At 36.9% G+C, this 13,322-nt stretch overlaps 1 protein-coding gene across 1 annotated transcript in view; it reads right to left on the bottom strand.

The window, feature by feature from the left end:
- The window catches only part of WDR37 (WD repeat domain 37), a 35,741-nt gene that overhangs the window by 15,125 nt on the left and 7,294 nt on the right, over positions 1–13,322 (bottom strand). Inside the window, exons 5-9 of the mRNA XM_009895084.1 lie at positions 8,543–8,678; positions 7,054–7,125; positions 4,919–4,963; positions 1,619–1,695; positions 49–286 (exon numbers count right to left, since the gene is read on the bottom strand). Of these exons, the coding sequence (XP_009893386.1) occupies positions 49–286; positions 1,619–1,695; positions 4,919–4,963; positions 7,054–7,125; positions 8,543–8,678 (568 nt within the window). The remainder of the gene's footprint in view (positions 1–48; positions 287–1,618; positions 1,696–4,918; positions 4,964–7,053; positions 7,126–8,542; positions 8,679–13,322) is intronic.

Here is a 13,322-nt window from a genome sequence, read left to right as displayed (position 1 = left end):
CACATAAAAACAAATCACCAATTTATCTTTTTGTAAGTGGACAGATACCTGTAAGAGAATGGACGAGTTCAGAAGTCTCTACATCATACAGATTTGCTGTCCTATCCCACGACGCTGTCACAGCTTGCTTCCCCCCAACGAGCCAGTCAGCTGCTATGACCACTCCTTGATGGCTTTTGAGGGAAGTTAATGGGGCTCTGACAGTGGGACAGTCACTAGAACCATCTCCATCGCCATCAGGTTCATCTTTATCTGAGAACTCAACTTCATCTTCTCCAGACATTTGCTGTAAAATGCAAGAGAAAAAAGATTTAGAACAAATGGGAAGGAATGTCTCCAAGTCACTTTTTACAGTGTAAATGCTTCCCAATCCCCTTAATGTGAATGTGGGTGGGTAACTTCAGTCTGTAGAATCTAACCTATTCAGGTATTCACTATCAAAACCTTAGTTGACAGAATAATACCAGTGAGTTAAATACAGTTTTAATAACTACTTCATTTTAAAAAAATCTCTTCTGAACTGTTTAGCTCTGAGTATCTGTCCCCTTTACTATCTGGTAAGTCTTTTCCCATTCCCATTACTGTATTGCCCTCAAGTTTCACTGCAGCACATGTATCAAGGGACTTTTTTTCCTTTCGATTTTTAAGTGTAGGAAGCGTCTAACAGGACACAGTGTTCTAATCTTTAGGAAGACAATAACTTACAGCCGTATTTTGATCCATTAGAATTAAAATAATGACATCAATATTTGTCTACTGGTCAATACATAGTCATCACGCAGTGCTGATGTAAGCTGGATGCAAAATAAATTCTTTTGCTATACCATAAAGCTTTGATCTCTGAACCCTATTTCACTTATGCAAGACATGCTTTTCTTTCATGATATTTGGATGTGAAAAAGATAACATTTGTACTGCTTTTTCAAAATGGAAATGCCAAACAAAAAAAACTGAATCAAACATTTTCCATTCAGAAATCTATCTTATATTATACAGCCATCTCTTGCCCCTACCCAGCTTACTGAGAAGCTCATGCTGCTTCATGTTTATCTTCACAATTTAGTAAGGGTGCTTTTAAGTCAAATACAGCATATGACAGTCTACAGTAAATACCGACTAAATAAAAGCCTGAGGACAACAACATCAGATAGTGTGATGAGTGCTGGCAAGGGTTGATTAGAAATCAATACAGACACAACTAAATAAATACCAAAAATATGTCTTTACGATCAGTTTTAAATTCATAGCAACTATAGCTAACACAGGTACCTCACTAAGTAGTTTAAAAAGAACTTCATGATTACGTACGATTTGATTACAAAAAAATTTTACTCAACACTTTGTTTACGTACACATTTATTAACTTGAACAAAAAGTCAATGTACTTGCAGCTGCATATTCTATTCTGCACCATAGATCTTTGAAAACATGAAGGCTTTTTTGAAAGAAAGGCTGAACTATATCTGTTAAACTAAAACCTTAAAATCCCACCTTTTCCAATCCTGAAATCATGTAATTTTTAAATTATGTATAAATTTAACATTCAGTCGTATCACAAAACCTGTATCTGATGAAACTGCTGTGCAATTAGTTTAGTTGCAGTAAGCTGATTGCTTACATTGCAGTCTGCAGTTGGCTGAGGTGTCGGCAACTGTACTATATATCTCCAGATGTGAGCTGTCTGGTCTCCAGATGCTGCACAGGGGGGGAAGAGAGGTGAAAAAAAAAAAAAAAAAGAAGAAAGAGGCTAAATAACAGCATTTCCATGGACAATAAAAATAAGTTTTAACACTACATTTGGCAATACTGAGTTGCATCTTTTTCTAAGAGACGGTTAGAAAAAAACATCAACAGTTACTTTCCTGGCTTCAATACTGGTAAGAACATAACTCGCTATGCAAAATATAAGTAGCTACCAAATTAATAATTCCTACAATGAAAGCATCCACTTAAATACTACATATCGGAACACAAACGCGACTGCTGTTCTAATATGTAACATTGGAAGAAGGCATTTAATAGATCAACAGGTACCATCCCTTATTTGCTATTTCTCAAAATACTGGAGTGGTTCTTCATTCAATGATTTCTTCATTAAATTTTTTTTGGTGTGGTTTTAATGAGGAACCCAAAAAAGCAAGTGTGAATCTATTATCCTTCTGCCTTAAGCAACTCAGCTTTACTAGCACCAGTTTACAGCTCAGGAGGTACCATCTGATTTTAGACTTCATTTGTTTTTGGAAGAGTCTTATCCATCATCAACTAAGGAGAAACTCAAGATTCTCCTTGTTATGGACAGAACAAACATGCTCTAATACCTAGGGGTACAGTGCTGAGAGTTCTAGATTGAGAAGAAAACCAGTTTGTTATGAGTATGCATAGATCTGGCAAGTGCAATGCACATGAAAGCACTAGGAAAGATCTCTCATCTAATAGACCAAGCAAGAAGGCTAGAAGAAAGGTCAACCCTATATTATTTCCTGGTGTCAGTATTCTGGATCAAGAAGGAAGATTTTTTATTTTAATCAGTGCTAAATCAATCAAGTGACACTGAAGAACTGAAAACTTTCAATGGAAATACTTTGCAGAACCACCTCTCAGAAAAATAACAGAACAAAAAGCTAACTATGGGCAGCTTTTGTTTGGTTAGTTTGTTTTGGCTTTTATAAGTCAGTTTATATAGCAACAATGTTTATGGTACTGAAACAACAGCTACAGTTATATGAAAACAGGAAAATCCAAATATCCAAACCTAAATCATTGTTAGCCTAGATAGAAGGCATTCTACTCCCTATCTTGCTTTAAAGTGATCACTGTAGATGCAGAAAACAGCATTGTTTTAATTTTAACCTCAGTAATAATTATCCTCATTTTACAATGACTTAACAGCAAATTGAATCCAGATCTCTTTAATCCCAAAGCTAGTGCCCTAATTGCTGGACCGTATGAACCATAGTATTAACCACATTATACAGTTTTCAAACCTGAAGCTGCACTGATAGTATTCTCAGTCCTAAAATCACCTTTACACTGACAATCATATTTTCAAGCTGTTTTTTCTGCACACTTAATATCACAATATCCTTTACCTTTAGTTCTGGAAACATCATATATTCAAAAAGGTTTAAGATATACTAAAATAGACTATTTCAGTTGGAAGGAACCTACAATGATCACCTACTCTAACTGCCTGACCAATTCAGGATTGATCAAGTTAAAGAATGTTACTAAGGGCATTGTCCGAATGCCTCTTAAACACTGACAGGCTTGGGGCATCGACCACCTCTCTAGAAAGCCTGTTCCAGTGTTCTACTACCCTCTTGGTAAAGAAATGCTTCCTAATGTCCAGTGCAAACCTCCTCTGGTGCAGCTTTGAACTATTCCCATGTGTCCTATTATTGGATCTCATGGAGAAGAGACCAGGACCTCCCTCTCCGTTTCCCCTCCTCTGGAAGCTGTAGAGATCAATGAGGTCGTCCCTCAGACTCTTTTTCTCCAAACTAGAGAACCCAAAGTCCTTCGCTGCTCCTCATAGGACGTGCCTTCCAGACATTTCACCAGTTCTGTTGCCCTCCTTGTGGATGCATTCAAGGACCTTCACACCCCTCTTAAATTGTGGGGCCCAGAACTGCACACAGTACTCATGGTGAGACCACACCAACACTGAATGCAGCGGGATAATCACCTCTCTTGACTGACTGGTTATGCTGTGTTTGATGCACCCCAGGATGCGGTTTATCCTCTTGCTGCCAGGGCACGCTGCTGATTCATATTGAGCCTGCAGTCGACCAGAACCCCCAGATCCCTTTCTGCTGTGCTGCTCTCCAGCCACTCCTCTCCCAATTTATATTTGTGCCTGGTATTACTCTGTCCCAGGTATAGAATCCACCATTCGGACTTGTTAAATTTAATCCCATTAATCATTGCCCAATGCTCCAATCTATCTAGATCCCTCTGCAAGGCATCTTGTCCCTCAAGACAGTCAACAGCACCTCACAGTTTGGTATCATCATAAATTTGCTAATGGTATATTCAACTCCTGCATCCAGATCATTGATAAATACATTGAACAGAACTGGCCCAAGAACTGAACCCTGAGGAACACAGATGGCAACTGGTTGCCAGTCAGATGTAGCTCCATTCACTACAACCCTTTGAGCTCTGCCCTTCAGCCAGTTTTTCATTCAACACACTGTGAACCTGCTCATCCCACTGTTGGGCAACTTGTCCAGAAGGATGCTGTGAGGGACAGTATCAAAAGCCTTACTAAAATCCAGAAAAACTACATCCACCGCCTTCCCTTCATTCCACTATGTGGGCGACCTTATCATAAAAGGATATCAAATTAGTTAAAAAGGACTTTCCCTTTGTGAACATGTGTCGACTGTGCCTGATGATTGCATTATTCTTTAAATGCCTTCCAACAGCACCCAGTATAATCTCCACAATTCTTCTAGGGACTGAGGTTGGACTAACAGGTCTGTAGTCCCCTGGGTCTTCCCTCACGCCCTTCTTGTAAATTGGAATAATGCTGACTCACATCCAGTCAGGAGGGACCTCCCCAGACTCCCAAGACCTTTGGTAGATGATCGAGAGGGCTCCTGCCGTAACATCTGCTAGCTCCTTCAGTACTATGGGATGAATACCATCCGGCCCCGTGCACTTGTGAACATTCAGCTGTTTTATGATTCTAGATGTTTGGTTTGGAGCAGGTAAGCACAAATGACAATGATATGACAAACACAGATGGAAAGATCTAGTTTTGATTTGTTATGCCTTAAAATATAAAAATAATTCAATCAATAAGGATACTGACAAAGCAGTAGGGAGAGGGTCTACAACCAAAAAGATGCTAGCGAATGACACTTATTTTTCCATCATGATTAACATACTCAGCAAATGAAAAAACTTTACATACCTGTAAGAGCCACTTGCTCAGTTGGATGGAACTTTATGGAATTTACTGTGTGAAACAAAGTAAAGTTTTAAGTTAGTATACTAAAAGAATTATTTCACAACATTTTATCATTAAAGCATTGGAAAAATCAGGAAGTCCAATTTTAAGTAATTTTTTGTAGTATAGCAATCTCTTAGGTAAGATAAAGCAGAAAGGTATTTTATTTGATTACATAAACCTATGTAGTATCAAGGCAAGCAACTATAGCTGATAATAAAACAATACATATTTTCTAGCAAGTTATTTCTTGAATGTAGTACAAGTGTTCCATATTACAGAGGATAAACAAACCACATTCAAAGAATCATGTGCAAGCTGACAGGAGATAATGCTCTGGACTTCCATTAAGAGAATGTAAGTATTTGTAACTATGTCTAACATAATGAAAACTTACTATATATAACCATCAACTTTCTGATTATTACTTAAGATTGCAGGAACAAATGCCTAAAAACCTAATGCAAATAATACAAATTATATTTCAGTCCTGCAATCATATGTAACCAAAACATGATCGTTTTAAAATAGACCTGCAAGAATTCTGTCAGTCTACAAAGCTCTTCATTTTCTATCTCAGTGCATAAGATTCAATTACTTTTCATTATTAAGCACTTTCATTTGCAAAATCCATAAGCTTCTCTTCAACAGTTCTTCAAGAAAGAACTTATAAATCCAGTAAAATAGATTATTCTCCTGTCAAGAGAGTGCGGTGTAAACAGTCTAAAAAGACACTCCTTAAGTTGTTCACCATGAACTAACTCAATGGTGCACCAACTGCTGGCACCCGACACCTTTGCTACATTGCAAATCAACTGTCAAATGTAAACAAGTAAAAAGAGTTTTACTAAATTAAAAATATATTATTTTTCAATATAATATATAATTGGATAAATTATAGTGGGGGTTTTTTTCTTAGTTTACACACAGCTGTTTAAATACAGGTTAGAGCTTTTAATATTTTCATGGTTATTCAAGCAGCAATTTAAAATAAATAACTGTCAGCACGAAAATGCAAGTGATTGGAGTTTTTAAACATAACTTTATGGAGGCTAAAGGTATCCTCTCCATGCAGCGAGCAACCCGAGATATCTGAACTAATGAAAGTGTCACCAGTTGTTTCTATGCATCTATCTATTAGCGTCTTTGTGCTGTAGGAGCTGTAAGTCATATAGCAGCAGCAGAAAAAAAAAAAGTAGAACTCATGGTTGAAGCAGCTGACTACTCTCTGGAGAACTTAATTCTATTTGTATCTTTGCCACAAAGTTCATGTGATACGCTAGCTGAGTTACTTAACCAAACATACCAGGTCAATAACTGCGTTCCTTATTTTCTGGGTGAGTGACTCTACACTCCAGGGTACAATCACTCAAAGTGCTCAACTCCCAACAGCAAGTTAAAGCTATGAAAAACCTCTTCAACTTTGGTATATAAAACCCGATATTGTAACCCATTATGAGACAGCAGTGGGCTAATCAGACACTTATCAAATTGGACACCAAAAATTAAGATTAATATCAAAAACACTCACTGCACTGCACCTCTTCAACCTAGGAGGGGTTTAAAACTCACTGTTTCTGAAATATTCATATTGGTATAGAGGAAGACAAATACCTATATTGAATTAACTATCTCCAAAACAAGGTTTTAATACTATGCAACAAATTATATATAGGATCATGTATTAAACGAAGAACTGCAAATAGATGTTCAACCAGCATCTGTATTTTGTATCCCAAATATAACACAGATCCTGCAAAACAGCTAATTTCTGATTATATAAGCTTCGCTTGCTCTACATATGTGCGAGAGCTCAATGAGTTCTGACATTTAACTTCTGAGTATTGCAACTGTGCCTGTAAATTTCTTTATATGGGCTTGTTTATTGATTTAGCATTTACAGAACTGTCTTAATAGCCTCTCCAGGAAAGAATCATATTACAAAACATCCTCTGTATGAAGATTAGTGGAACTTCCCAACTGACTTGTTAATGGTGTTGGCAAACCTGCAAGTGAAACTACAGTAAACATTTTTGTAGTTGTCCAAAACACATTTCCCCCTCCCCCAGTTTCCAGTTCGCAACATGCCCTTATCTTACCTGATCCAACATGCCCTACATACTTGGCAAGGCACTTCCCTGTTTCTATGCTCCACAGCAAAGCAGTGTGATCTATAAAGATGAAAAAGTCGCTGTAAATATTGTCACAAATGTGTGTTTTTCACTTTTAACCGATTCAACAAATATGTTATCATCAAATGTAGAGCATACCATATGAAATAGATTTCAAACGTAGAACAGACCAAATCCTCTTGATTATCACCTTATATATAAAATATAAAAGCTTCCTATCACCATAACTTAATACACGGCTCCCCAAAAAAGTAAAAGTGCTGTCCTAATTGCATTAATCTGCCATACATATTGAAAGGCAAATTCTGCTTTTGATATTTTTGCTAACTTGGTTATATACTTATGTATAACGCTCCAACTGTGCATCATGAGATAGAGAAAGAACGCAGAAACATTCAGCGGTGAAAAAAGTCCAGCAGTCACTACAAACGGGAGGTCTATGCACAAACTACTTACTTGCTGCACAGAAGTCCCAAATGCATATAGGTCACCGCAGAGCACTACAAAAACTTACGTAAAGGAAGTCACTCCAAATGCCACTCCTTTACCCTGCCACACCCCAAATAAATAATTAATATAAGTATTTGTAAGTGGGGTGAACCTTAATGCTGAATTGGGGAATGGCTGTTTCCAAGTTAAATCAGGACAAAGACAAGATGTCCCACAAAGACAAAATGTGTCTTTCAGTGGGCACATAAAAATAGTACCAGTTCCATTTATGAAGCAGAGATTTCCAGTCCGTAATATTTATGTCCAGTAAGTGTATTCAGATTCTGGTCCAGCTTCAAAGAACTGTCACTTCAAACTGACCAATTCTAACTGGTTATGGTTTATTTCACTAATTGTTTTCTAAAACCACACAAGCCTCTACATTGATTTTTGGATCATAATAGATTTAGTGACTTACTCATTAGTACCTGTTCCCTCTCAAGTGGGAAGGAAGGAATCTAGTAAGTTAATAAGAACGAAAAATTAAGATTTTTAGCTGACCCTACATCCTTAGGCAAAAGACAGATGAATGTAAGAATATGCAAACTATGACCAAGTCTAGGGCTTCTATAAAACAAAGACTAAACAACCCTATGATAGAAAGTCTGTGGGGATCTCTGTATACAGCCGTATAGCATTCTGCGTGAGAGACCTCTCCAAGCAAGCAGCTCCCCAAATCCCCCCCATTTACACCGCCCAACAGGCTACAGCTGACTAAGGAGAGCATGACCTGCATGGAAGTTAACCAGCACATACTTTAGAAAGATCAACATGGATGCCCAAACCTTCTAAGGGTTAAATGCATTTCAAGGAAACATCAATTTAAGAATTTTTCAGCTACTAAACTTCTTTAAACCAAATCTTTCAGTATGAAGCTCAGTATTCCAGTATGCTTTTGATCTACATTTGCTATAGTTGAGGGACTAAAACAGAATTTTCTAAAGATTCAAGGAACACAAAACTTTACCAGCAGATGCAGTTCCCAACACCACGGGTTGAGTTTTCGCCACACTGACATCCCAAATACCATCCCTGTGGCCAACATATTCCTTTACCAGTTGACAGATTGCCCTTGATGTTGTGGTTTTAAAACTGGATACAATCTGAAATAGCAGAGAGATCAACATTTTTTTTCCACATTGACCCAAGATTACATAATTATCTCACAAATACAAATAGATACTAACTTTTTCATAATGATTCTTTAGTGTTCTGACAGTTCACTGTTTTCAAGAACTTGACATTTGGTGGTTGGAAAGTGAGTTCAGATGAAAATGCACCTCAATTACTTTTTTTTTTCTTTTTTAATAACCCCTCCTTTTTACAAAAGGCAAGATAAACTATTCTGTACTACAATAACACAACCTCATTGGAGTAATGAGTTATACAAATGCAGTGTGCACTTCCCGTTCAGTTTGAGTATACGATTATAATTTTTAAACAAACAAACAAAAAAAACCCCAAAACCACAGATGAAACAAAAAATACACCAAAAAGAAAAACAACAAAAAAACCTTTTCTTGACTATTCCCAAAGGACACATCTGATAACTTAAGAGATGATCCATGTTATCTAGTGTAGCGTCTTTGAAAAAAATGTACTACTTATTAGATAACTAGTAAAATCCAGAAACATTCCCATTTAAAACAGTCACTGCTGTTTTTCTTCAAAACTGCAAAAAGCTAATCAAATATTAATCCAAGAGCATATGCCAGTTTATTTGTGTAACAAACCATTTTTTTAAAGATACGTCAAACTCATCTAAACATTTGATAAGCACATTCCCTCAAAGTCAATGCTGTTAGAGGAAAACTGAGAAGACTCATTAAAACCAAATTAGTATGTGCATAAATAATACCAAATGAAAGGACGAAGTCTAACAAAAATGGTAAAACTACAAGGCACTATAATACAAGAAGGCTGAAAACACTCAATATATACAGACAGGAACTTAACTGCAGAAATTCTACACTTTCAGGTGACAGGGGAGTGCAATACTTAAAAAAAAAAAAAAAAATTGTCTCACTGTAACACTTCCAGAGGCAGATGAAATCAGGAGTGGTGAAAAATTACTCCAGTAAGAGCAAACCCACTGTTAAAAATACCCTATTTTTACCCCACAAGTCTTGAAGGTCATAACTATGCTTTGAGAAAGACTGTCTGAAAAGCTTTGTTAAAACTGAAACAAAAAGACGACTTTATCAGTGTTTTCCTCTGCATGCAATTATGGGCAGGTACCTATCTGACCAGTTAAGTCAAAACCTTTAATGCTTCAACAAAAATCACATTAAGACTTATCTACAGCTTAGTAAAAGTTAGAAAATTAATTAAGTCTACATTTCAGATACAATAAACTAAGGTTAAAATCCCATTAGTTTTTCGTATCAAAACAGGTCTTTAATATGTCATTAAAGCAAATTACTTCTGAAAAGGTTTTTAAAAGTTAAAGAATATCTGCAAGAGCATTCCAAATCCTAAGCATGTCAACTTTCCAATGATGAAATGATAATGCCCTATATGAATTCCAAATTAACAGCTAATATGCATTTTGGTTTCACAGCAGAAGGAACAATCATTAAGGATGCATTGAAAAGAAAATGGGTTAATGGCAAAGATTATTAGTTCAACCATAGTGCAGAGTTTCATAGGCTTTGAATACAATCCTACAGATGCAACTTTCACATGGAATATAGCCCTTAAACTAAATGGAGTCAAGTATGAGAAGTGGAACAGCAGAATTAAGTAAACAGTTAAGGTCCAATATAGCGCTCAGCTCAAATTCCAAACTTGAAGTTTTTCAACTCTCAGCCCCACACTCCAACTATGCTTGCATTCTGTCTTTCTAATGTTGCATCAAATCTCCTACTCATCAACAAGCACAAATTTTCCAAAACTGCTGGGCAGTTGTTTCATTGATCATTTAACAGCAAGACTGTAAAACTCTTTTTGGAGTACTAGCAGTCTTGAATGAACACACAGAAGATAAGAGTTCAAGAACACTACCTAACACTGAATATCCAGATATAGATATTTAATGCACACTTTTTCTACACATCCTTTCTTTTTTTTTCTTCTTTCTTTTTTGCTGTCCCTCATTTCAAATACCAATAATTGGATAAACTAGATAGTCCCTGGATTACTTAGAATCATAGAATGGTTAGGCTGGAAAGGACCTTGAAGATCATCGAGTTTCAACTCCCCTGCCACAGAGAGGGACACCTCGCACTAGCCCAGCCTGGCCTTGAACACCTCCAGGGATGGGGCCTCAACAACCTCTCTGGGCAACCTGTTCCAGTGCCTTACAACCCTCAAAGCAAAAACCTTCTTCCTAATGTTTAATCTAACCCTGCCCTCTTCCAGTTTAAAGCCATTCTCCCTCGTCCTACCACTACACGCCCTAGTAAGAAGTCCTTCCCCACCTCTCCTGTAGGCCCCCTTGGTACTGGACGGTCGCAATAAGGTCTCCCCGGAGCCTTCTCTTCTCCAGGCTGAACTTCCTGGTTCCTTAACCATACACAAACAATCTTCCAAGAAAGGAAAGGAAATACTTAAATAACATAGAACTTGCTAAAAAGATGCCTCTCTACTGCCGAAAGTTTTTAAAATAATTTCAGCAAATCCCAGATTATCATCTACAACTGCAAATAAGTGGGCAATCATATCTTGAGCGGGTTTCTGTTTTGTCTGTCCTCTTTCTTAAATCCATATAGTTTCACGTACTTCCTTCTATAGAGATTTGTTAATAAGAAAACAATTGTTAGCCATGTAAACAACAGAAAATTGCAAACTGAAACACCATGAAAACAACTGTTTACCATGTGAACAATTGAAAACCGAATACAAATGGAAACAACTGCATGGCAAACAAATTGAAACACCCCGTAAAAATGTCTCTTAAGCAAAAGCAAACAGGACACATTAGAAATAAGAATGAAAACTTGGTCAACTCAGGACCAGTCCAGCAGCATTACACTGTGACTGATTAAAAGAATTTCCTGTGGAGCAACATTAAGCAGTGAGGTCGAAAATTACACCTTCCAAAAAGTTTTATTCCCTTCAACAGCTGGGTGAAAAAATACCTTGCTCTAAGAGTCCTTTTCCCGATCCAAAAGAATGAGAAATCCTAGAAGTTAGTTCATGATGGACTGAGCTATATAATTTCATTTTATTTTAGGATTCTGCATAAACTGTTTATGTTTTCCTGATGTCTTAACAGCTGTTATACCCAGAGACTGTTAACATCAGCAATAACATCTTGCTAACATCAAAACATGAATTTCACCCAGCAATTCCTCCATCTACAAACTACAGTTAAATTACAGGATCTTGTCCATTAACATATACAAAAAATTATTTTTACATTACCAAACACCAAATCTACTCTATCTGCTGCTAAAAGCATCCTTTTCTGATATGAGGTTTGTCAACTTAATATTCATACTTCTAACTCAGCTAAGGGACAAAAAGTATCGAAGTACGAGAATCTTCTATGAAAGACTCATATTAAGTATGTTTACCTCAGCATTTTTCCCAAGAAAATGAACAGCTTCAGTCTTAGCATGTTTTACCAGTATTAAAGCAGTCAGGGATCAGCTTTTTCACAACAGGCAAATACTGAAAGCTCTTTTCAGAACAAACCTAAACTCTATTGGTTGGCAATCAGAAAAATATAATCATGTGCAACTACACAAAACAATTGGTTTGTAAAACTTAAGTCTCTTCTAATCACCCACAGGGAAAAAAGATTAAAAAAAGACTTCTGACAAGTTTTAAATTGGGCATACAGTAACATTATAAAGGATGGGCTAAAGAGAAAAGTTGCGATCCACTACCCCACTGAGTTTGAAACACAACCCATTTTTGGTGAACAGTATTGTTCAGTCAATGCTCATAAAAAATACAGACATAAGAATTTCAAAGCTGTTGAACGCTTAAAACTCTTCAAATGTCCTTTTCCAAGATAGTGTATTAGGTAATTCTAACTGCATCCAGTCAGGATACAGACAGAAAGATTAATTTGTTAGAAACTTAATACAGTCTTTCCTGACTTTTGGCTGTAATCTCTTTGTAAGTCAAGAGACAAAAGGTTGCAGCTTTGACTCTTCTGTGTAGGAAGGACGCAGCAATTGAACCAAAGCCATTCCCATGACATGCAGAAAGGTTTCAAAGAACACACTGGAGAGAGATGCTCTCAACTTTGTCATTTCCCTCATCTCTCCTCTCTGCCCTCCAGTAAATTCTGATTCAGAGTTGTGGTAAGAAATACACCAGCACATTCAAACATCTGTTGAGTATCGACTGATAAACTAGTTATGTACGATGTCTATAATAAGGTATTCAATTCTTCATGTTCCACTACTCATGACTACTTTGCTGTGCATGCACATCCGAACACCATGAAGCAAAGCAGTTACCCAGGAGTCTCCACCCCATACTTCCCAGCTTCCCATGCTGAAGTTGCGAGGTCCGCCTGCCTTGCCCGGGAAAGAATATGAGCGCTACATTGCAAGCAAGTAAAAGAAGACAAGCATTTAACACCAGCCTTAAAAAAAGAAAAAAAGAAAACACAACAAAACAACAACAAAAAGCCCCAACAGAAACCCCAACACTACACTACATAAAGTACTAATTTATAACTACATAGTAGGTGTACTAATACTATATTGTCCCTATTAATATCATGTTATCCCTATTTAAGTGGGCTCATTAAAGAATTTGTTAGTCATTAACTCTTAAGAAAAAGGAAG

The sequence above is a fragment of the Charadrius vociferus genome, unplaced genomic scaffold (assembly GCF_000708025.1).
Source record: "Charadrius vociferus isolate BGI_N301 unplaced genomic scaffold, ASM70802v2 scaffold61, whole genome shotgun sequence".
Taxonomy (NCBI): domain Eukaryota; kingdom Metazoa; phylum Chordata; class Aves; order Charadriiformes; family Charadriidae; genus Charadrius; species Charadrius vociferus.
This window is presented reverse-complemented; position numbering and strand designations above follow the sequence as displayed.